Source organism: Thalassophryne amazonica, chromosome 11, assembly GCF_902500255.1.
Source record: "Thalassophryne amazonica chromosome 11, fThaAma1.1, whole genome shotgun sequence".
In the NCBI taxonomy this organism is placed as follows: domain Eukaryota; kingdom Metazoa; phylum Chordata; class Actinopteri; order Batrachoidiformes; family Batrachoididae; genus Thalassophryne; species Thalassophryne amazonica.
Genome location: NC_047113.1, coordinates 46,149,222 through 46,175,878, shown reverse-complemented (window position 1 = coordinate 46,175,878; position 26,657 = coordinate 46,149,222). Strand labels below are relative to the sequence as shown.

At 40.3% G+C, this 26,657-nt stretch overlaps 1 protein-coding gene across 1 annotated transcript; it reads right to left on the bottom strand.

The window, feature by feature from the left end:
- Positions 1-58: 58 nt before the first annotated feature.
- On the bottom strand, positions 59-26,657 carry LOC117520153 (heterogeneous nuclear ribonucleoprotein H-like). The gene is given in 15 exon segments (XM_034181459.1): positions 59-558; positions 3,235-3,327; positions 4,468-4,551; positions 4,638-4,773; positions 5,131-5,243; positions 11,153-11,331; positions 12,058-12,083; positions 12,085-12,197; positions 13,069-13,128; positions 13,131-13,169; positions 13,172-13,207; positions 13,294-13,449; positions 13,535-13,632; positions 23,570-23,571; positions 26,652-26,657. Coding segments are annotated over 13 exon segments (1,215 nt in total). The 5' UTR covers positions 13,617-13,632; positions 23,570-23,571; positions 26,652-26,657; the 3' UTR covers positions 59-460.

Sequence of the window (26,657 nt, the reverse complement as noted above, 5' to 3'; positions counted from 1 at the left end):
ACACCTAGCCCTCAATGACCCCCCCCCCCCTTCAAAAAAACAAAAATGCTTTCAATCTTGTGAAGACCGAATTTAAGATGAACACAAATTGAAGTGCAAAAGGGCTAAAACACATTAGGCTCAACTTGACCGTCAAAAGGTACAGACTACTGTTCATGCATTCAGACATCTAAACTAATGTTAATGCCATCAGCATAAAATGAATTAACGCCAAAGAAGAAGCCAGTGTCTGGCAAATACAAAAACGCATATAATAACAGCAACTTAAAGCAGTTTCTGTGATGTGTCAAATCTGAAGAGGATTGAGGAAGACCAACAGCACTTCCCTCTGACAGATTCCATTTCTCAAAAGGTCATTTGCTTAAAAAAAAGTCACAAACCCTGACATGCCTAAAATTACTAGGTGATAATTTCCAGTCGTATCAAAATGCTGTTTAAAAAAAAAAAAAAAAAAACACCCCTACATTCCCCATCCCCCACCAAGTCCATTCATGGAGCTTCTGCTTCCTCCTCCTCCACCACTGCCGTAGTAACTGCTGCCCAGTCCGCCCTGGTTACCTAACAAGAGAGAGAATATGCACCATTGGACCCAGTAGTTCATCCATCAATTCATGTACATGGACTATCGGCCCCGGATAAACCCTCCTTGACGCAGTGGTGGGCACAGATAACCAAAAATTAACTTCGATAACAGATAATCAGATAACTGAAAAGTTATCTTTGATAAAGATAAAACAATAAACCACCCAAAAATGTATAGGAAGCTACAGATACTCACACTGTGCCTGTGTAAACACCGCAGAGCTGTCTTGTAATGTTATTTTTTTGTTCTGTTTTAAACTTAATTTGTTAAAAAAAAAAGCCATTTGCAAAGTCAAAAAGTTGATTTGACAACCATCTGATATAACCGGGGTCAAAATAAATAGAACACTGCCATCTACTGGTGCCCAGACGCTTAGTACTTAGTACTACATTTAAGATGCGTGCAATTTAACAAACGCAAATACAATAACCTATAAACCCAGTGAATATATTCACGAGAGTTTTAGGCACTAGAGTTCAATGCTGCTGTCCGTGGAGCCTGAACAGAGTGAATGAAATGCAATTGTCCTGTCGTGAACATACTGAGATTAGACTATCCTACCCATAATGCACTGCTGGACACAGCATGTGCTCACTAAAATTACTTTAAAACTAAAACATATATGATATTTTCACTTTATAAAACGTCAATTTGGTTAAAATTTGAACCATAAGTTAAAAATGTATGCCTCTGGATGACTTGGGTAATATTGCCAGCGTATCAGTATGGTGTTGAAGGAAATGATTTTTTTTTTTTTTTTTTGTGAGACCACTTCTCTTTTGCCTGCAGAGGATAGAGTGGTTTCTTCAGGAAGCAGCTGTTCTGTTTGCAGAGGGTAGAACTATGCATCTGTTAGGAAACTTAACAGGTAGGTGCTCAACTGATTTTAAATTTTAAAAGTGTTTCACTGTTCATCTTTGTTTACTATGTTATCAGTCTAAAAGTTATCGGACAAAAATGTATTGTAAGATAATTAGTCCGATAATGGTGAAATGAAAGTTATCTAAAGATAATCCAATAATGAAAACATTATCTTCGATAATTATCTGTTATCGGCTTATCAGAACTGTGCCCACCACTGGGTTTTCTGAAGAGCAGGTTTGAAGCTCAAATGGGGCAGAGTTAGGCACTGCCACCTTGGCAGTGCGTGAGTCCACCATGAATGGGTGAAAAGGTGGAGTGAGGGCAAAACTGCTGTGATGAATCAAGCCCAAACACACCCACCTGTCTAGACGTTGCCTAGCTAGCTAACCTTGCTTTTTTTTTTTTATATATACTATAACTATAATACTAATTAGTACTAATGACGCTAACAACAGCAAAATGTCACTCAACAGAAATACAGCAGCACAAATGTAGATGGTCCATCAATACAATTACTCGCACAGTGAGCCATATTATCGCAGATATTTGTAATAAAATGCTAAAAAAAAAAAAAAAAAAAGGGACAAACCGAGGTACACAATGAAGTTACGCACTGACACTCGCCAATTCGAGGAAAGTGAGTACCGTATGTCCGTGATTAAAAGACCGGCGTTGCGGACCGAACGCCCCCCCCCCCCCCCCCAAAAAAACTGGCCTGCCCTGCCTTCACTGCGTATGCATAATTTTAGACCACAGCAGCACATCTGAGACAGACTCTCTTCACCTAAAGCGATCAAAGGGAAAAAGTGATTATTAACCATCAGATGACAATTTAAAACCTCTTAAATCATTCTAAAGTTGGTTTTAAGCAGAAACAAGGTGATAATCGGTGACTCGCTGGTGATGCTCGGAAATAACGCATGTGCAGTGAAGGCAGGGCGGACCGTTCAGTCGGCGACACCAGCCGTTTTTTTCCCAATCCATGCTCAGATACGGGACCTTGTTGCCTTTAATATAGTAAATTTTACAAATATCCCTGGGTATGATGAACCAAAGCGCTTTAGATCACAGCCCTCCTCCGCCTGGCTCTCCAGAGCCTGACGCACCTGCTAAATTGGATACGGCTCTGATTTGTCACTTTTACTTTTTCACTCCTTGCTCTCTCGTCATATTTTTAAAGTTTTTGCAGTGTGCACGCTGATTGCATTACGATCATGGGTCAAATACGTTTGGCAGAAACGTCCGAAAATATGACCAACTTCACAACAGAGTCGGAAAGACGCTCAAATGATCCGCAATGCATGGAGGTAATTGTACACCTTACCTTTGGTTTGAAGGGTGAGAACTGTATAAAAAAGCTTGTTGACTTGTTGAGGGACAAATTAATCCACAAAAAGACACTGTTCCTGCTGCAAACTGCATAAAGATGCAATGGAGAACTTTAAAAGATTAACAAGCACATCAACGTCATTGCATGCCCAGAGTTACAGAGCTGCACAACCATAATTCAGGCTTTAGGATTTAAAGGTACCAAGCCGCAGCAGACTTAGAAAAAAGAGTGATTCAACTAAATGTAATCCTTTTAATGCACATAATTTCTGGCGTTGGCAGGCGTTTTTGTTTTTTCCACAGAATAATTTCTGACCCAGTCATTAAATGAGGCAGGTCCCGATTCAGGATTCCTGGGAAACTGTTCGGTGCCTCCTGATTGTAACTAATCCGTTACATACATATAACTTATTGTGTGTGTTAATGTAGACATTTTGTGTGACAGAGCTGAAACTCACTATAATCACTGTAGCCTCCCATATTTCCTTGACTGTTGTAGCCACCTGAATATCCTGAACTCATCTGGCCACCACTGTAAGATGATTGGCCTCCTGTAGAAAGGACAGAAAACAGTGAATTGACCAATAGTGTACAATGGGGTGGGCGGTACACCGGTCTCAGTCATCACCAGTTTGAGTGCACAATGATGTAGATTGCACAATACCGCTAACACAATAATACATGTTGGGCCAATTTTTTTTAACACACCAAAGAAAAAAAAAAAAGCTAAATATCCACTGTTTTTGAGATTAATAAACATTTTGGCGCAGCTCTGATCAGCACTGCAGGCTCTGTGATGAGAGCCTGCCAGACGGTGATGGTCTGTATGGCCATTTATTCCAACCCCCAATGTTATGATGTGTCAAAAAAGGTCTTTTGATGGCAAGTCAAAACTCACCGTATGCAGAGGTGCTAAACACGAATGCTGTGCAGTAGAATACATGGAGGAAAGTGCTTTTCCGACGAGCCGGCGTCATCACTTCCCTCCTTGTTTTCTCCTGTGCAGCATTTTATTTTTGGCACACATGGGCACCGGAGGATCAGTTACATGCACGCCAGTATAACATTTTCACAAGACATACATAATAGTCGCCGAAATGGCAAAACTGAATCGGCATAATTTTTCCACTGTGATTCTTAATTGTTAATTAACACAGCCATGGACCTTTAAATATATAAAAGTGTAAACATCTTTGATTCATTGTTTCACCAAAATGTTTAACTTTCAAAGAGCAGATCTAAAAATTAAAACAAAGTTAAGTGTTTACTCAAAAAATAAAACAAAAGATTATTAGGAGCATATAATGCAAAACTTGTAGTAGTGAGACATAATACTCTCACCATTCAAAAAGTGGAAAAATATAACATTCATTTTAGGTCATACTGGTGAACCCTAGTCTACAGACTCCAAGCACAGGACCCCGTCCAATTATGTGATTAGTTTATAATTACAATGAGACTGATACCACCAAAACATTACACAGCACAGAAGTTTAGTTTTGGTAGCTTCATGACACCGAGCTGTCATACGGAATTGTTTTTCTTAGCTAATGCCCTACAAGTTAACACATCAGAATACTAAGTGCTTCAAATGAAGTAGGTAAAAATATTAATGTTCTTAATTTAGTATTTTCAACCTTAAAAGGAACAAAAAAAAAACATGACACTGTACTTCTCTTTGTAATACTCACCCATTCCACCCATCATCTGGCCACCATAGCCTCCATTACGGCCTCCTGCTGTAGAGTTCAGGAAAAGCTCTACATAACGATGTTCTGAGGGTCAGAGGAGGCCATTAGCTTCAACATGAAAGAGGGCGAGAATGGTAATCTAATTTATCAACAAACTCCACTATACTCACGCATATTGGCCTTGTCTTTCGACATGGCCGCCACAGCATCTTCATGTGTAGCAAACTCCACGTCTGCTTCACCGGTTACCCGACCATCTCCTCCAATCTCAATATGGACCCGCACTGGATTCAGCGGTGAGAAAAACTAAGAAATGGAAATAAACGGGACCTGCTGACTAACATTATCCATTATAACCACACAAGAAGTAAAAATGTGCAATATTCCCAGAATAAAGAAGAATATATGGCCTTGAAAAAGTCATCTTGTACCATTTCTTGTCAAGGAGCACCACATCAGTGGTGAAGTCATAATGAAAACTCACACAAGAAACGAAATAAGGAATTCAATTCATGTCTGTCACAATTTGTGTTCTCCTTATGATTCGAACATCTCAGTAGATTTCACAAAGTTTTAACACTGGTCTGAAGCAGCATGAAAACAATGGTAAAACTGAAGAACAAAAAACATGTGGCCTTAAAAGTAATATTAATAAAGACTTGCACTGTAAATGTCCGTCTCTGTGGCTCTGTATGGGAGGCCCCTCATGTGAACACAATGGCCTGTTGTACTCTGGAAGGAAGAGCCGCCATCGCCGTAGCGCCCATCTGAGGCACCTGAATGAAAGTAAGAACAACACAAGATGACAAGTTTTATGACTAATTTGGGTGGTGTTGGCATGAAAGGGCATCAAGGGAAGCATGTTACATTAACAGAACAAGTTAAAGCTCAAGTTCACTTTTTTCAACACCACTAGTCATTAGAACATCAATCCTGAGTGCCCTGTCTGTCCCTGAATGTAACTCATACATCAGTTGGTCGATTTCAATGAAACTTCACAATACTAGTGCACCAACTACTAATGCAGAATGGGAGGTATCATTTAGTGAGCTCACTCACAGATCTCGAGTCAAGTTTGTGAGGAAAAGAAAAAAAAAAACGTTAAGCATTCCATGAGTTAATAAGATAGTCCTGGGAGCAAAGAATCCACAATACCCTCAAAATTAACACCAACAATGTACTTTTTTTTAATTAACATGTTATGGTACAAAACATCTGAAGAAATATGAGGTGCAATTTTTTTTTTTAAGTCAGTGCTGTAGCGGTTAGCCTGTTATTTGTGTTATAGCAGATGTGGTATATGGAAAATTATCCCTGTTGAAATTTAGTTATCACCAGAAATGTATCCAGGCCTGTTATTTATAAGCATTGTAAGCAATCATACAATGTATAGTTTGGTCCTAAAGTAGTTGGACAGCGACGATTTCACAACGCCAAATCAGAAAACATGGAGACAATACGGAAAAGAAAAAAATAAGTGATCCTTACACTTACTTTGACTTCTGTTTCATTTCAGACAGTAAGAACTCAAGATATTTCATGTTTTGATTTGTTAATATCCTTTCCTGCATTTATGGTCTGCAACACATTCCAACAAATGATGCGATGCAAAAGCATTTACCACTTTGTGATGTTGCCGTCCCTTCTCATAACATTTGGACATTTTCCCGTTGAGGATAAAAAGTGATGAAGGGTCTCTGTTATTTTGTCTCATTCTTCCTGCAAATGTCTTGAGGTGTGTAGTAGTACAGAGGTCATCTTCTTCACATTTTTCATTTTAAACATCTCCACACACTGTCTCTTGGGAACAGGTCAGGACTGCAGGCAGGCAGATCCAGTCAATCAACTTTTCTGTATTAACTGTGATGACAAAAGGTGTAAATTTCCTTCACCAAAGGTAGCCGACAACCCCATACCATGACAAACCCCGGCCTTTTCATCTTCACATGACATCTACCACCAAAAAAAACAAACCTGGAGTACTGATCTGTCTGACCATTATACACATTTCCACTGTGTGATGGTCCAACCCAGATGCCGTCGAGGGCAGAGACGTCAACGCCATTTCTGGGTGAGGTATTTGTGAACACAAGTCTGTATTCTAGTGCTTGATAAAGGCTTCCCAAAGTAAACCCTTGCCCATGTGGTTGTAACCACTGTTAATGAATGACAGCTCTTGATGCAGTGGCATCTGAGGGATCAGATAGAACTTTAATAATCCCTTGGGAAGACTCCCTCAGGGAAATTGAGGTTCCAGCAGCATTGTATAGTAGAACACAGCGTACTAAAAACAAAAATTAAAAAAATTGCAAAACGTAAATACGAGTACAAATACAGGTGAGCCTCATTAACTCACGCGAGTTGGGGTCCACAAAATCGGACCGAGAAACTTAAGTTGACCAAAAAAAAAAAAAAAAAAAAAAAAAAACAACCCTTAAATCAGCTTACCTTGCCATATTATAATAGTTTTGACCATTTGAAAAGCGATTCCTAACTGGATGGTCTGGAGTGGATTTGGGACGCTTTTTCCTCCTCCGGCTGCTGCAGGTCAACGATGAGGGTGTGTGTCAATGCAGACGATTCTGAACGATAATTTCTTCATGTGGAGTGGGTCCAGAATGTTTTTTTTTTTCCCCCCCTCCGCCGGCTGCTGCAGGTCAGCAATGAGGGGTTTGTCAGTGCGGATGATTCTTAATAATTTCTTCATCTGGAGTGGGTCCGGAATGTCCCCCCCCTCCTCCGGGTGCTGCAGGTCAGCGATGAGGTTTGTCAGTGTGGATGATTCTGAATGATAATTTCTTCATCTGGAGTGGGTCCAGAATGTTTGTTTTTTTTCCCCCTCCGCCGGCTGCTGCAGGTCAGCAATGAGGGGTTTGTCAGTGCGGATGATTCTTAATAATTTCTTCACCTGGAGTGGGTCCAGAATGTCCCCCCCCCCCTCCTCCGGGTGCTGCAGGTCAGCAATGAGGTTTGTCAGTGTGTATGATTCTGAATGATAATTTCTTCATCTGGAGTGGGTCCGGAATTTGTTTTTACCCTCCTCCAGCTGCTGCAGGTCAGCGATGAGTTCGTTGGTGCGGATGATTCTCGACGATAATTTCTTCATCTGGAGCGGGATTGAATCTTTTTCCTTCACCAAAGGTAGCCGACAACCCCATACCATGACAAACCCCCAGCCCTCATCACAGGTCAGCAATGAGGGCTTCATCGGTGTGGAAGATTCTTTAGATCCTTACTGCTGGATCCGACTGGGCCGGAATTTCTACACGCGCCCACCACAAATGCACCTGCCATTCCCCCCCCTCATCGCTGACCTGCAGCAGCCGGAGGAGGAAGGAGGAATCATTGTCTGCACTGACGATCCTTCAGAAAAACAGCCAAATCAAAATGGACTTTTATAGGTAGTCTAAATGTTCAAGGTCCACAAGTTGATTGCGAGTAAAGCCGAATCGCGACTTGCGTGTGCACGAGTTAACGAGACTCAAGTATAAATACCAGAAATACTACTCGCCACTGCACTGAAATTCGATTCCTTAAATCCTATAATGACATTGTGCACTGCAGAGGAACAAATACGCAAATCCCTTCCAATCTTTAGTTGAGGAACATTGATTTTAAACCTTTCAAACGTCTGGCCATCTTTGTTCCTCAAAGACCCAGCCATTCATGCACACTGTTTTTGTACCAAATCACAATCATGTTTGAAAATTTATTTATTTTTTTTAAACCACCTGGTGGTGGCCAAGTAGGTAGTGCGCTTGTGCAGAAGGTTACCGGTTCAAGGCCACCCCTGCCCATTACAGGGCTGTGAAATGAAAATTGTGAAATCCGAGGAAAATTTGCAGGGGGTCTTGGGGGGGGGTACAGCTCCCCAGGAGCCGGGGTGTAGGGCCCAATTAAATTTTTATCTACTGATACTTTTTCAGCATCTCCTGGAAGAACAAATCTCAAAATTAGTGGATATTTAAATGATCCTATATTCAACCTTTTATTTGACCTGTCAATGATGTTGAAATAACAGTATGACGTGGATGTAGGACCTGGAATGATTTTCCTTTTAATTGTAAACCAAATTATGCATTAACTCAGAACAATTAAACTACATGAACTTTATGAAGACTGAAAAGACTGTTAAGCATTTCAAAAACCACAGCTAAAGCTTGTAGAATATTTGGAAAATCATGGTAAAATATCAATAACATCTTATAGTAAAAAGTCACATTCTTGTGTAAATTCATGCAGCCTAAATCTATTCAAAGCCACAATGTCTTTTTTTTACAATGAAAGAGATTAGTGACAAAAGTCACAATCTAAAATCCTGTTTGAACAGCAGTATGTTTATTTTCCAGGGAGAGAAAAATTCTTACCGTGTTTTCCTGAGGGGGCACAGTTCACTTTTCCTGTTTCTTTTATCTTTCAGGTGCGTTGATGAAGCCAGTGACGATTCCATGGATTCTTGTCCTTATAAGACTTTTTCAAAACGTCTTTCTCGCCATCTTCGCTCTGTGCGAAGTCGGTCCGTGACACAGACATGCTGCACAAATCTTTTTTTAAAACTTGAAAACAACTCTGGAATATCCACATGCTAAGTTTAGCTTAAGTCTTGCACAGGAGCCACACAGCGTCGCTGCAGCAACCAACCAGTCCTGCTTTACGACAACTGTCGTAACAGCTACGCTTTGAGTGGCATTTTTCCTCCGGATACTTGATTTGTATCTGTAACACAGATCAGTGTCCAGACTTATAAAACTTACACGATGTCGTAAAAAAGAGAACGCTTTGCGATAAGCATTTTAAAAACTCAGTGATGTTCACAATTAAGAGTACAACAATAACACCCCACCCCCCATGATGAAATCCGCGGAATCCCGCGGATCCGCAGTTTTCACAGCCCTGCCATTACCCATGTAATATGGAGTTGTGTCAGGAAGGGCATCTGGTTTAAAACCTCAACATGCATTGCCACCTCAGATCTACTGTGGCAACCCAGAGTGGAAAAAAGGGAGAAGCTGAAGAGACTTACAAACCCTAAACTGTCCCCACCCCAAACTTTTTTTTTTAATAATGTGGCAATGTGGTGCATGTGTTAAAGGCAAGAATGGATGTAAATTTAGCTATATATATATATATATATATATATATATATACACATATATACACAAAAAATGAAGTTGACTACACAAACATGAAATACTATATCTTGGGTTCATACGGTCTACAAAGAAAGAGAAAAAGCACGTGCAATGATCAGTTTTTTTTCCCATTGCATTTACCACATTTTCCCAGCTTCTTGTTTTACGTTTGCTGTAATTCTGCATTTGTACACCACCACAATAAAGTTGAAATTCAACAATCAAGATGTGCTTGTAGACTTTTAGCTTTATTTCAATGGGTTTAACAAAAATATCAAACCATTTAGGAATTACAGGCATTTTCTTCACAGTCCCACTTTAAGTAACTGAAGCAGCTAAATATAAGGATCATTAATACAAATCATCACTTTACAGACAGTTTTCTCTAGACAAGAACATTTCTGAGTCACTGTCTTGGATATTCTTAAAAAGACATGAAATTTCAGCTACAGTTTTCAAAAAGGCACATGAGAGACTTGAGCCTAGATTGAATCAGTTTGTGTGTGTGGGTGAGAGAGAGAAAATCCTTTTCTGTTCCACTCCACCATGAAGCCATTACTGGGGATGCAATATGCATAAACTGCACTATCCCCAATTCTTCCCATCATAGCCACAGAAGACCAACTCATTTCGGGTTGCCATGGGTGTCTTGGAGGCTTCCCTCACTAGTCTCCTTTCTGTAATCACTCAGTTTGAGACTTGCCTACTCCAGACAGATTTACCATATACTAATCACACTGTTTGTATTCACTAATGATTGATGTAAATGAAGTCCAAAACACATTCAGTGACTTGGAAATATTCATGCATCCATCCCTGACTTCTCTAAACTAAACTGGCTGTACAAGTGGTGATTTTTATTAACAATAATACACATTATTTATTTTATCCAATTCCCCATGGTCTCCAAAAATTGAGACTGTTTATAACAAAATTGCTGTAATTCCTAAATGGTTAATGTGATATTTTTGTTAAACTTCTTGAATAAAAGTTTAATGTCTACACTACAAGCACATATAGTAAAATTACAAAAATTGTATCAGTTTAACTACTTCTGGACCTGACTTAATGAACATGTTAATTACGAGGGGCGATGAGAGGTTTTCAGCCTGGCCCAGAAAAGTAAAGTGTGGTTCTCCATCTTTTGCATTCTGAGAAATCAACATTTCTCAAGAATGTGGTCACATTTTGACTCACTGGGTGCAATGGTGAGAAATGCTGGTTTCTCAGAGTGCAAAAGATGGAAAACCAAGCTTTACTTTTCTGGGTCAGGCTCAAAACTTATCAACTGTCACTTGTAAAGACTACACAATTTATAGGTTCACAAAATGCCATTATGACTCAGTTTACAGCTTTACTGCCACCAATTCTTTTATAGAATTCCTTTTGAAAATGGAATTTATCTCAAAGGACGCAATTGTCAAACACGAGTACAGCACTCACTGGCTCGATTGCTAACGATGTTTTAATGACTAATGTTGAAACAAAGTGAACTTTCCCATTAACATCAATTAATAGGACTTCAATTCTTCCCTAATACATTGAACCCCCACCTCCTCCATAGCCTCCACGACGCATTCTGTCATAGGATCCCCCACGGCTCAACATGTTGTAACCGCGACCACCAGAAGGACGGTCGTAGGGGCTCGGTCTCTGCATGCCCATGGGCTTCCGCTGGGGTTCATAGTGGGTCCGCACCTCAGCGCGGCTGCTCTTGAAGATCTCTATGTACCTAAGGTTATAGAGATGGCACAGTGAGCACATGGGGAAAAAACTAACAAAACTGCATTTGCTCAAAACTGATGAATCAGGCCTATTGAAATTCTGTCTTATGCAATCCACAGTTGAAAATGTCTGAATACATAATGGTAATGAAAGACTAGAATGAAACTATTAAACTGAGGTGCAACAAAGAAATTACAGACTGTCATAAGGGCCTTATTGACTTACTTTTAATATATAGTAATAAGGCCCTGTCTCTGCAATGACAGCCTTTGTCCTGTTTCTAGAGGGACAGAGAGGGCTTGCGCCCTTCTGCAACCCACTCTAAGCATTACCTGTGAGTGGGCTCCAGATCCTTGTGTACAGTGGCCCTCTCATTGTACCACCAGGGACACTTCCTTTCCATATATGAACTTTGACTCATGTTTAGTGCTCTGGCACCATTTGTTCTCATAATAAATTGTAGTTACTCTCAGTAAGGTTTTTATTTCAAGTGTTTAAGGGGAATGGTGCCCAAGCACTAATGTTCCCACTCAACAGTGGGACTACTTGTTGTAGATGAATCTAACAAGGTAATAAGCATATTTGTGTGTATTATATGTGTGTGTATAATTATTACAAAGGTGTTGAAATTAGCCAATATCAATACAGTGTCAGTTCTGTATTTGGATCACATGTTGAAAATGCACACCATAAGAAAAGCAACTTATCCAGCCAAACCAACCAACCATCCCACCTGTGCCCTATTCTTTCCTTGTGTTTTCTTTAGAGCCTTTTCAGCTATATCCTGTGAAGCAAACTGCACGAAGGCCTCCCCCGTACTCCTCCCCTGGATGTCCACCGGCAATGTTATCCCATTTGGCACGATTTCCAACCCTTCAACCCAAGGACAGATAACCCCAGCAGGGGGACATATTAAATCACATGCCCAATCACAGAGAGAGAGAGTAGTTTCTCTAAAGAGAGAGATAGAAAACTTATGGAAAACTACACAACATCACACATACCAGTTCAGCTTTCAACCAATGACTGGCCATTTAAATATAATTTCATTATGTTTTGGGGATGAAATAGGGATGAGAGGATAGAGGAAGAATATGGAAAAGGGCACTGTGTCAGAAAGGCTAGTATTGGTGTTTTAATGAACAGAGAATAAGATCCTTGTGAGTGACATGACCTTACAAATCACCATCTGCCCATTATTTACTTTATTCAACAGGAGACATCTGCCATTTATAAATTAGAAAAAGAAAAGAAAAAAAGATCCTGAAATAAGAAACTATTCAGTGGGTGATTACTGAAAAACCACTTCAATAAATCAAGATTTGGTAAAACAAACTTAAATATATATATGCAACTCAGATAATGATAGACTCAATTATGGGGAAGAGAACGTGGCTTAACATGGAAATGATAGGCAAAGATGGGGAAAGGGTGTTTGAATAAGAGACTGTTACCTTGAACAAATACAGGAAAGTAATTCCCATTTACATTTTAACTGGCTTCCTTTTCTAGTGTCATTTTCTCACTGCAATAGATCCAAAAATGAAGGAGTTCCAATTAAATTATTTAGTATCATGCAGTGTAATTTGTTCCTTATCCACTGTTGATTTGTTTAAGAAGTGTACAAATTGCTCAGTGCCCATGAGAGAAAGGAAACAAGAAAAGGAAGATACAAATATTTTATTAGAACTAACAAATACTGACAAACCTATCCAATTAACCAATAATCAGGACTTATTCCTACCTGAGAAAAACTGTACTATTCCTCCTGCTGCAGCCAAATGGAAGCCTCTGAGCCGGACCGCCCATCTCCTGCTGTTTCTGGACAGTTTGGACCGGTGTGCTCATAACCCAGTCCATCTCAACGTTGTTAGATTTAAACACTACATTGCAGAGAAGAAATAATCACTTGACCACATCTTAAGTGCTAAGGTCAGGAGATGGCCGCTGATTAATCTGTTATATGCACCTTCAACGTATCTGTGGCCCATAGTTTCTCTGTCTTTCTTCAGTGCAATTTTCAGATCTTCTTCAGACTCCAACTCAACAAATGCCTCCCCGCTGGGACGGCCTTCTCTTGTGTATGTGAAGTGGATGCCACCTCCATTGCTGACAATTTTGCAATCTGCAATTAAAGTATAATTTCTAAAAAAAAAAAAAACCTCAGATCTTTCCCTTAGTTCCTCAAGTACACTCTTAAAAGTACCTACCTGAGAAAAACCTCTGCACTTCATCAACTGAGCAGGACCAAGGGAGGCCTCTTATGCGTACAACGTAGCCTTCATCTGCCATGACTGGATCAAAAAACCTACAATGAACAAGAGTCATCAGGAAATGACCTATACCCCTGACCCCACAAATCAGTAATACAAAGTGTTGAGGTATCACCAAAGTACACCCTTATGCTAAATATAAATAAAATTGGTCAACTGGTTCTTGAGATATCGTGCTAACAAGGGTGGCAATCACAATATCTTGAATATCCCGCTGTAACCTTGAAATTGACTCAAAGGTCATTGTAATTGACCCAAGTATACCCTTATGCTAAATATTAATGAAATTCGTCAATTGGTTCGAGATATCACGCTAGCAAGTAAAACGGGCAAACGTACATGCTGATCACTATATCCCCCTGTATTTCATACAGGGGGGATGGATACTAATTCAGTCTTTAACAATTACAGGACACTATTTAGGTATTAGCAGGTGATTTCACAAATGAGTACCAGTTTGAATCAAGGAACTCAAATGTTCACTCTTTTTTAACAAACAGGTCTCAGGTGAAGCTCAACAGCGCACACTCTCTGGAGTCAAATATTGTAGTACAGGGGTACCTCAGGGCTGCGTTACCTCTCCCATCCTTTTTACTTTGTACACTAGTGATTGCAGGAGAAAGCAGCCTAATAACTACGTGGTCACATTCTCAAATGACACAGAGATTTTAAATCTGCTGTTTGGGGACATTTGCCCCTCTGTACATCACAACATCATTTTTAAAGCTTGGTGTGACAGTCACCATCTCATTTTTAATGTTTATAAGACAAAATAGACATTTGATTCAATAAAGGTGATGGTCCATGACCCATCGATTATTAATGATAAGGTGATTGAGCAGGTGAACACCTTTAAACATTTAGGTATCCAAATGGACAGTGGTTTAAGATGGACCACCCATGTAGACTCTGTCTGGGAGGTTGGCTCAGAGGCTGCATTTTCTTCACAGACAGACTGTTTGGTGTGAGTACTCCCATCCCTTCTACTCTGCTGTGCTGGAAAGTATCTGATACAGCATGGCAGCATGGTTTGGAACTCTCACTGTGCGGTTGCAATCAAAAATTGAGTATATGATGAAAACAACTATGAAAGTGATGGGCATAAAAGATTACCCCTCTCTTCAGACCATCTATTAAGATTCTGCAATTAAGTTGGCACATAGGATCTTGAATGACCCATCACACACTGTTCTCAGAGTACGACTTTTTACCCTTCAAGTAGACGGCACAGAGCAAGCGAGTGTAAAACTAATAATCTTAAGCTCTCATTCATCCCAACGTTCATCACACTAGTCAATAAGGAAAAAAGACCCATCTCGATGGAATTTCCTTTTCTGGCACTTTGGCATCCCTGCATTTATTCTTGCACACCGGTCTTTAATGTTATTTTTATGGAGTTTTTCAAATTTTATAAAGGGATAGTAGTATCTTGCATATGTCGTATGTTGCATCTGTCTTTTTGTGTCATCAATCATTTCTCTACTCTGCAGATGTGTAGCACATCAGGGCAGAATGCTCAAGTAGTGTTAATTTCGTCAGACGAGACTGGAATAAATACATTCATCAACAACCATTTTTTTCCATGACAAAAACGAGACGATGAGAAGACTAAGTCAGTATTCTAAAAGGCTGACAAAGATGATATTAACATGCATTGTTGTTGATGAAAAAAAGTCAAGACTAAAATGTTTTGCATGAAATAAAAATAAAATATCTTCATTTTCATCTATAAACTCTTACACCTTGAAAATGTTATCAAAACGTGTTGCATTCAGAATGAGCCACTCTAGTTCCTGTGCTACTGCTGCCACCCTGTGGCTGTAACACAAAACTACATGGAGTATAATCCAGTATAGTCCTGAGCGACAACATGCCAGGGAGGACAAAAAGCCTTGATATCTGGTCCCATTTTAAATATCATGAGCGTTCCCATGGGATTTAAAAAAGCTTTTCAACCTACCATCCCTGGTTCTCAAGACCAGGCACCTAAGTGGCTCTACTCTACTTCTTTTTTTTTTAGATATTTAAATATACCTTAGTATACACTAGTAGAGTTCTACCTTAGAATTGGAGTATATTATATAAGACATACTTTACTGAATTTTCATGAGACTTACAAGAAAACCAAATGTCTAACTGTATCTGATGGGAAACCTTGCAGATTTTAAATATCGAGTGAAAACCTGCCCCCACCCCCCAAAAAGTGAATAAACAAATATAACAAAAACATATAGACATTTAACACAAGATTAAGACTTAAAAAAAAAAGAAGAAAAAAAACAGGTGACACAATTAACACTATTCTGAAGAGATGACGGATGGCTGAATGCTGGTGTGGATATATGGAGCGCTGTGACGCATTCAATTTTTAATTAAAATAAGTTATTTTTCTTTTAGTTGGTGGAACAAAGCACTGGCATCCTCTGGTTCAAGCTGAGAAATGCACCTGAACCAAACAAATACAGGGGAACTGCTTTAAAAACACTATGTTTATTCAGTAATTTCCATGATAAGGAATTAAAGTACTTCCAGACATTGTCTTCCAAAACAAGGGCGTCTTATGTGGATAAGTTTTCATCAGGGTGAAATGTCCCCACAGGTAAGATGACTTTATATTTACTCAGTGTGTGAATGGTTTTAATATTTGAAACAATGCGAGGTCTGTTGGAAAAGTATCGGACCTTTTTATTTTTTTCAAAAACCTGATGGATTTGAATCACGTGTGCTTGCATGAGCCAACCTTGAACCTTCGTGCGCATGTGTGAACTTTTTCACGCCTGTCGATTGCATCATTTTCTGGTAAGCAGCCTCTGTGTGAGGTGTGTCATGCGCTCAGCGTTTTTTCATTCCAAAGAAAAAGATGGAAGAACTGGAACAGCGCTGCATCAAATTTTGCCAGAAACTCGGCGACAGCCAGGTGGAAACCATTCGGATGATTCAGACAGCTTTCGGTGATGAGCCTATGGGCATCACACAGATTAAGGAGCGGTACAACCGGTTTAAAGACATCCGCACAACGGTAGAGAGCGAGCCCCGCTCCGGTCAGCCATCAACATGCTGAAATGACCAGATCATTTCCAAACTGAACGCTGTGGTGATGCGGGACCGTGGTGTGACTGTCTGAGAAATTGCAGAAGAGGTGGACAGCAGCACTTTTTCGGTACATTCCACTGTGACAGAAGATTTGGCGGCGAAAATCATGCCGATGGCTTCGGCACGAAGCTGCACACGGCGCAGCAAAAGCACCTTTGTGTTGAAGTCTCACAGGACATGTTGTGACATGCCCACCTCTTCCAAAATTTCTTGGATAGTCACAGGACTGAAAAGTCACTGAAAGCCATCTGAATCATCCAAATGGTTTCCACCTGGCTGTCGCCCAGTTTCTGGCAAAATTTGATGTGGTGCTGCTCCAGCCGTTCCGTCTTTTTCCTTGAAATTAAAATCTGCCGAGCACGCTGCACACGTCCCACACAAAGGCTGCTTACCAGGAAATGACGCAATCGACAGGTGTGAAAAAGTTCACGCATGCGCATGAAGGTTCAAGGTTTGCTCATGCAAACACACGATTCAAATCCATCAGGTTTTTGAAAAAAATAAAAAGGTCCAATAGTTTTCTAACAGACCTCGTATGTTGGAACTGTATGAATGGTCACGTGAGGACTTCACTGAAAAGTAATATACGGTCTGTACATGTTATACTGCACCTCTGTATTTAAGTGGACCACCCTGAAAAGATATATTTTATTATTATTATTATTAATAATGTGCCACTTTGTACTGTAGCTTTAGCTGCAGAGCCAATCAATGGGCAGTAGTGGTGCCTCCTTTTTGATACCATTCCATTATTTTGGTACCCCAAATGAAGGGTGTCAAAAGAAGTGGTACAGTACAGGTCGGTTATCTGGTACCCGTCCCGAAATCTGAATGTGTAAATGCACAAAACAGCATTCCGTACCGTACCACCCGGACACTTTTTTTTTTTTTTTTGAGGCATTTGAAAGTGTGACTGGTGATGCAACAGAGAAAAGCTGCACTTCTCCAAATACAGTCACAAAAGCTTTAAATCCTGTAAAATCGCTCTTGTAAAGGCATTCACTTTTGAGAACTGCCTTCTCCAGACAGATTTACCATCGAGTAGCTTACTCAATAAGGTTTATATTTCTAAATGACTGATTTAAATTAAGTATAGAACAAATTCAGTTTCTTGTAAATGTTCACATATACATCCCGACTTGTTGAAAATGACGTTGAAAGGTACCACAAATTCAACAGTGTCAATAACTGTTAGGAAGTGGCTATTCGTATGTTGCTGTATAATCCCAAATTCTACTCGTGCATAACGCAGCTAACACGGTTCAGGACTATTTTATCAATACCCAATACGTACAAATACGAAACCTCGTGATCACGTGACCTATACTGACCAATGACAGAGACATTATGTACCAATAGAAACTTACTATATGAATACGGTTATAAACGTACAGATAGCCACTGATTAACTGTTAAGCATACACCGTCTGAATTTTTAAATAAAGATTTACAGTTCCTTTCAACTTTTGTGAAATACAATTACCTTTGATGTCTGCTTGCATGAATCCATAATACAAAAGTGAACCAAGTTAACTGATTGCTAAAGCACTTCTAGCGTTTTCCAGTTATTTAGATGATACGACTCTTATGTCGTGCTTTTGTCTTAAAAAAGAAAGCTTAATCATAAAACTATGTAGGGCTATATTTTTAATAACTAGGCCTACAATCCACCACTTGAGAAAACGCGCAAATCTGCTGCTCCAAGTCCCACAAGTCGGAGCTAACGCTAGCTCGCAACATTACGTAGTAATACACTTACTCTACAATATCTAAAGTATTAATTCCCTCAAACTGAAACCTATAACTTTTTTGCGGCTAAAGAAGCACCTTGTTCTTCCGTGCCGTAGGCTCACACCGCGCCCTGAAACAAGAACAAAAGCGGCCTTCCTGCCTGCGCCACGATGTTAGCGTTAGCACTTAGCCTTTTGGCTAACACTTCTCTAACTTTCACCTGCAACACTATTTAGAACCTGGCACCGAAAGATGTCTTACATTAAAGTAAACACACTCGGCGTTCCGTTATAATGAGCAAAATCGTCCAAAATATGCATTAAGCAAACATACCTAATACACAGACACAACAAGCCGCAGGAAATCAGCAAACCCACGTGATGCAACCGTCTCAAAGACAGACTTGTATGAAGTTGCCAGGAATTTTCAATCATTCCGCATTCGGAAACTATAAAAGAACAATACCTTTAACGCTCATTATCCAAGCAACAAAATAACCACGCTACTGATTACAAACAAACCTCGTTTTTTTATTTAATTATTGTGTTAACACTGGGATCCGATTGGTTTTAAGTGTTTCATTACAAACTACATTGCGTTTAACTGAAATTGGGGGGTATTTTATATATCTGGCAATCCAGCCTGACAAACCACGCCCAACAAAGCTCCGGTTAACAATAAGTCATTTGAGCAATGCCATACAAACAGTACAATAAATGCATTTGCATTGCTTTAAAACCCAAAGCTGCAGAGACCATTATGACTTATTTTTTGTTGAAATGTTTTCTTAAACATTAGTCATAGTGTAAATTATGGGTACCAGATTTGCAAACTTCTCTGCAAGCAATTTCTCCATATTTATTTTATTGCTCAAATAAACGTAAGTTCCTGGCTGAGAGCTGTATTAGATAGTGCAAATGATTTGTTTGGAAAACGGGTAGAGAATCATCCCTGTGAGTGGTGGTGGGTCACAGGTTCAATGCCCAGACAGGGATTGAGCAAAGTCCTTGATGCCTAAATTGCTCCTTGTGTGCTGCAGAGTGCCTTGCATGTCAGTACCTTGACAAATTATACACTACGTTGAGTGTCTGCTGTAGAAAAGTGCTATAGAAATGTTGTACGTACTACTTGTAAGTCTTCTGCCATCCCTTTAATTTCAAGTTTTTTCAAAAATGCCAAATCTACTTAGCATACCCTTGTTTAGAGATAATGCTGAAACTTCACCAACCACAAAAAAATGCTGGTTTTGGTGAATGAAAGGCTGGCTGGAACCAGAAAATCACCTGTTTCCCAATTGAGCAGAAGTGAACAAGCAGCACGGCCCAACTGGTTCAGCACTTTAACTTGTTGATGATATGTAGGTACTGGAGTCGTGGCACTCTAAAAGATGATCAAGGTAAGCCTGATAGCACTCTCTCATCAATAACATTTTTAAGAATATGGGCAGGACAACTAAAGTCTTCTACAGATTTGTAAGGTAACATTCTTTCAGTGAAAATGTTCAGTGACCGGCAGCTATAACAGTGACCAGCTCATGTATCTTTCATATGTGAAAATAAAAGCAGTTATCAAGCAGACACAATTCAGAAAACGAGGTCGCAATGGTGCCAACAGCACATACGCTGACCAGTGCTGTGTAGTTTGTTTTTGAGGCAATGGTGCGCTTCAGTTTGTCTTTCCTTTTTGTGCAGAGTGGATAAAGTCGTAAATAAGCCCTAGAATGGAACTCAGTAAAGGGCCAACTCACACCATTCATGCATTTTAGGAGCAGTAGCATCATCCTGTGGTTGTTGCCTTTAACTACAAATTATAACAGTGGCTTGCAAACATTTTCCTTTAAAAACCACTTTAAAAGTCAACAAAATGTTTCTCAAACTGCCCACTTACCATCTGATAAAGGGCTTTCGTTTTAAATCACCAATTGAAAATATTGGGCATCCTAGAGGGATAAAAGTCCAAGGGAACTTTTTTTTAGGAATATTATCAAACTGCAGACAAGGAAAGTTAGAACACCCCCCACCACCTCCTCCCACTCCCTCCAGGTTTTATGGCATCTTAAGATCACGTCTGAATATTAGCATCTGTAAACAGACAAACAAATAAAATGTCTGTCATCTGTCAGTTAGTGGATACAAATTTATGAATACAAACCTGCAGGGAACATAAAAGTCAGATGCACTTAGTGTTTTGATCTTGACTGACACATTATCTTGATGAACATCCCTTATTTTCCATCTCATATTTCTCGTGTTGTCTGTGAATTAATCTCACTAACCTGAGCCTTCATATGTTTCCAGCACACCCTTGCCACTCCTTTAAGCAGAAGGAAATGCACTCACACACACACCCATTCTTCCATAAGGAATAACCAGTAATGGCTAATAACAACTAGACTTGACATATAATTCAACCAACAGCTGTTACAGTATTATTCAATAAAATATGAAGAAGAAGAGAATGAAGAGGATAAGAACATTGCCCTATCATGCATGTAATAAACACTGGTAATTTACAATCCAATTTTTTAGGGAATAAAGAAAAAGATGCATTGAGTGACCTTGACCTTTGACCCTCTGAATCACAAATCATAGATAGATATATTAATAGATTGACCGATCTATATTAAAAACTTCATAATGACTTAGCCATAATAATAAATGCTTTTTCACTTTTTTGTTGTGAGAGTGCCTTGAAGTTATTTTTGGTTGTTTGTATTAAGTATCCCATCCAAAGAGTACCTCAAATAAACAATTTTTTTGAGTCCAAGAAGCACTCCTCAACAGATATTTTTGTTTAAATTTCCCACTTTTAATAGAAGATATCAGATTTAAGGTTGTGACATCTACTTCACAGATTATGACTCTGCTCAACATATAAGTGGGTCATTGCTCTATCTCCTCAAATATATTTCTGCACTGCAGAATTTTTTTCATGAAATCCTCTCTCATCATTTGTGCGATCTGCTGGTGCTGTCAAAACTCAAGCTTAATCAGGAGTGTATTTCGGTATTTGTTAATATAAAATATACTTGTGTATTTTTCTGTAAAAAGGAGTTTTGTCATCAAGTTGTGCAGCAATAAGATGATACATGGTGGTCCCTTTGGCTTTTTCCAGTCCCATTGTTTGGCATCATCACTGATTTTTGTATTTTTACATGATAAACACTTTTTTTGACCCAATGCAACACACCCTGTTTTTCTTGGATGTTCAGTCTCCTGCATAGATATCTGCATTCACCAAACACCTCTGTCCAGTGATCTCTTGACTTCATAAGCTCTTGCCAAAGATGTCTTGATCTCAGAGGCAGAGGTTCAAGAGACATGTACACCAATGCCAACATAAATGAATTTCCCATGAAGCTTCACACTTTTACCACAAACATATACATTTCTCATTGGTGAGTCTAAGAAATCATCAAAAGTCTGGATCTTATTTTAGTCCAGGAAAACCCTGACATTTCATCCCTGGCTTCTCAAGTATTGTAATTAGGTCATCTATTTATTCCACTAAGGTCACAACATGATCTGCTAAGTCAAGGTTAATGAACCTTTCCTCAGCAACAGAAGCATCCAAGCTGCTGGAGAACTTGACCCAACACCTAGACCATGCAAACACTGAACAAAGTGAGAGCCTGAACACATCCCTGACAAAAGCCAGAATTCACTGCCAGAGTTCACTGGGAATACGTCAGAGATTCTGTCTGTACCCAGGACAGCACTCACAGTGCCTAGACTATGTCCAGCAACTTACTGGGGATACTTCAAATTGTCATAATGTCTCACAGAGCCCAGTCATCTGATTCAACTGCTTTGTAAAAGGACATGCGTACAGGTACCAAACTCGTATGCCATGTGGGAGTGGATACAGGTACAAGATATTTCCATGAATGGCCAAAAGTTGTACTGAGTGTGTGACACTCCAACACTGAGTGGCTTTGAGAGATCCCAGGAGAATAGCATCTCCATCTGTCTGAAGGACTTCAGCCACAGAGATTGTTGCACCATAACAGACATTCAGCTGTTTCATTGCCTTTTCAGTCTCATTGAAATTCAGCCGTTCCCATTAGGTCCCCCAGAAGAGCCAAAAATATCATTTTTAACACATTTTAATTTCACTCATCTTCCTCAACTTATCTGGGATTAGATCATGGGGCAACAGCTCCAGGAGGGGACCCCAAACTTACCTTTCCTGAGCCACATTAAGCACCCCTGACTCTGGGATACCAAGGCCTTCCCAGGCCAGTGTGGAGATATAATCTCTCCACCTAGTCCTGGGTCTTCCCCGGGGTCTCCTTCCAGCTGGGCGTGCCTGGAACACCTCCTTAGAGAGGCACCAGATCCTTCAGGCCTGCCAGTACCTTGCAAATGCTTCCGGAGTCCTCTGAGATAACACATCCCGGAAGGACTCCTTCTTCAGTCGGATGGCTTCCCTGACCACCGGTGTCCACCACAGTGTTTTATAGTTGCTGCCCCTTGAGGCACCTAAGACCTTCAGGCCACAGCTTTCAACTGCAGCTTCAGCAATGGAAGCTTTGAACATTGCCCCTTCTAGTTCAATGCCCTCAATCCCCAGAGGGATGGCAGAAAAGCTCTACTGGAGGTGCGAGTTGAAGATCTGTTGGACAGTGGGCTCCTCCAGGCATTCCCAGGTCACCCGCACTATCCATATGGCCTTACCAGGTCTGTGCAAAGAACTGCCCCACCCTCTGATCCAAGTCAACACCAGATGGTGATCAGTTGACAGCTCTGCCCCTCTCTTCACCCGAGTGCCCAGAACATGCTGCCTCAGATCAGATGACACAATCACAAAATCGATCACTGACCTTCGGCCAAGGGTGCTGTGTACACAAGGTACACAAGGCCCACCAGATCTAACTGGTAGCACTCCATGTACATTTATGACTTATGAGCATCCTTATGTTTGAACATTTTGTACGTTATGGACAACCCATGACGAGCACAGTAGTACAATAATAAACAACCACTCTGGTTTAGACCAGGGAGGCCGTTCCTCCCAATCCCGCCTCTCCAGGTGTCTCTGTCATTGCCCACATGTGTGCTGAAGTCCCCAAGCACAACAATGGAGTCCCCACTGGAGCCCCATACAGGACTGCATTCAGAGACTCCAAGAAGACCGAATACTCCAAACTGCTGTTCGGTGCATACGCACAAAGAACAGTCAGAGCCCGCACAGCCCGCACAGTGGTGGAACCAGGGAGCCGCAGTCCGCCGATGACGGAACCAGAGTGGTGTGGATCAGCCTGAGGGAGGACACAGGTGCGGAAACCAGAGCCAAGGTGCAGAAGGAGTTGTGGAGAACATCCGGACCCAGGTGGCTGTCCACGGCGCTGAGGGAGGAGATCCTGAGGAGGAGAGACACAGGTAAATTGGTCTGCGGAGCACACGAGAACGCAGTACTGAGTGGCAGAACACTCAAGTTCAAAGGAGTCAAAAGCAGCGGCATAGGAACGCCAGAGAAAATGGCAGCAGTAGGCAGCGTAGGAATGCTGAAATATAACGCTATTATGGAGAATAGAGAGGCCAGGTACCGAGTAGGAATCACTGAGTTTCTGGCGAAGATGCTATGAATGACCGGGGTTTAAATACACGGCAGTGATGAGGCGCAGATGAACTGCAGGTGTGGTAATCAGCACTCATCTCTGTGTCAACAGCCACCTGGGAGAGAGAGAGAACAAACAGCAGAGCGAGGCAGGGACCAAGGTGACACACACCACACATGGCTCCAAACAAGGGCTGCGGGCTTCCTTCGGACCAGATCACGTTTCCTCTTCCTCATTTTTTCATGGTGTCATAGTGAACCATTCTAAGTCTGACCCCTTGCCTGAGACAAATTTGCCATGGAAGACCCTTCCAGGAGCACGAAGGCTCCAGACAACACCATGATAAGGTGGTGGTTCCTGGAGAGGACTTTTTAATTTAGTGCATCTAATTTTTTAAATAACATCTTCTCTAATGTTGCATAAAGATTCCTTGGGAGGCTGCCTACGTAAGGAATGTCTACTGACATGTAGATTTTCATGGACCTTGAATAATTAATGCTACTCCCCCCATATTTGGTCAAAGTCACTCTTTCTTTGCCCAAAAGAATAATTGTGGCAGTCAGTAATGGTTACTTTTTTAGACCAAGCAGAGGGAAAAAAAAAATGGACTCACTCAATTCTGAGGAATAAATTATGGAATCACCCTGTAAATTTTCATCCCCAAAACTAACACCTACATCAAATCAGATCTGCTCGTTAGTCTGCATCTAAAAAGGAGTGATCACACCTTGGAGAGCTGTTGCACCAAGTGGACCGACATGAATCATGGCTCCAACACGAGAGATGTCAATTGAAACAAAGGAGAGGATTATCAAACTCTTAAAAGAGGGTAAATCATCACGCAATGTTGCAAAAAATGTTGGTTGTTCACAGTCAGCTGTGTCTAAACTCTGGACCAAATATAAACAACATGGGAAGGTTGTTAAAGGCAAACATACTGGTAGACCAAGGAAGACATCAAAGCGTCAAGACAGAAAACAAAGCAATATGTCTCAAAAATCGAAAATGCACAACAAAACAAATGAGGAACGAATGGGAGGAAACTGGAGTCAACGTCTGTAACCGAACTGTAAGAAACCGCCTAAAGGAAATGGGATTTACATACAGAAAAGCTAAACGAAAGCCATCATTAAACAGAAAAAAACAAGGTTACAATGGGCTAAGGAAAAGCAATCGTGGACTGTGGATGACTGGATGAAAGACATATTCAGTGATGAATCTCGAATCTGCATTGGGCAAGGTGATGATGCTGGAACTTTTGTTTGGTGCCGTTCCAATGAGATTCATAAAGATGACTGCCTGAAGAGAACATGTAAATTTCCAGTCATTGATGATATGGGGCTGCATGTCAGGTAAAGGCACTGGGGAGATGGCTGTCATTACATCATCAATAAATGCACAAGTTTACGTTGATATTTTGGACACTTTTCTTATCCCATCAATTGAAAGGATGTTTGGCGATGATGAAATCATTTTTCAAGATGATAATGCATCTTGCCATAGAGCAAAAACTGTGAAAACATTCCTTGCAAAAAGACACATAGGGTCAATGTCATGGCCTGCAAATAGTTCGGATCTTAATCCAATTGAAATCTTTGGTGGAAGTTGAAAGAAAATGGTCCATGACAAGGCTCCAACCTGCAAAGCTGATCTGGCAACAGCAATCAGAGAAAGTTGGAGCCAGATTGATGAAGAGTACTGTTTGTCACTCATTAAGACCATGCCTCAGAGACTGCAAGCTGTTATAAAAGCCAGAGGTGGTGCAACAAAATACTAGTGATGTGTTGGAGTGTTCTTTTGTTTTTCATGATTCCATAATTTATTCCTCAGAATTGAGTGATTCCATATTTTTTTTCCCTCTGCTTGGTCTAAAAAAAGTAACCGTTACTGACTGCCACAATTTTTTTTCCTGATTTCTTATAGTGTTCCTTAAAGCCAGAAAGTTGCCATTTGAAATGACTTTAGTTTTGTGTCATGTCTGTGATCTGCTTTTTTTCTACAAAATTAAACAACTGAATGAACATCCTCCGAGGCCGGTGATTCCATAATTTTTGCCAGGGGTTGTAGATGATGGAATCCCTAAATTCCTTGCAATTGAATGTTGAGAAGCATTGTTCTTAAACTGTTGGACTATTTTTTTCACACAGTTGTTCACAAAGTGGTGATACTCGCCCCATCTTTGCTTGTGAATGGCTGAGCCTTTTGGGGATGCTCCTTTTATACCCTATCATGACACAGACTTAACTAGGAAAGTTGAAGTATGCTCAAAGAACACCTAATTGGAAACTATTCCAATTAGGTGTTCTTTGAGCATACTTCAACTTTCCCAGTCTTTTGCTGCCCCATCCCAACTTTTATGAAATGTGTTGCAGGCATCCATTTCAAAATGAGCAAATATTTGCATAAAAACAATAAAGTATATCAGTTCGAGCATTAAATATCTTGTCTTTGTGGTATATTCAATTCAATATAGGTTGAAGATTTTATTTACATTTTACACTACGTCCCAACTTTATTGGAAATGGGGTTGTATTACTGATGAAGTATCCCATAGTTTTACAAATGTGTATGTTTGTCAGGATGCTGCTCAGTTATTCATTATTGTCCTGTATTTGTTGTCTTTGAGGAATCATCATATTCTAAAACATCTGTTGTTTTCTTTAAACTCACATACAC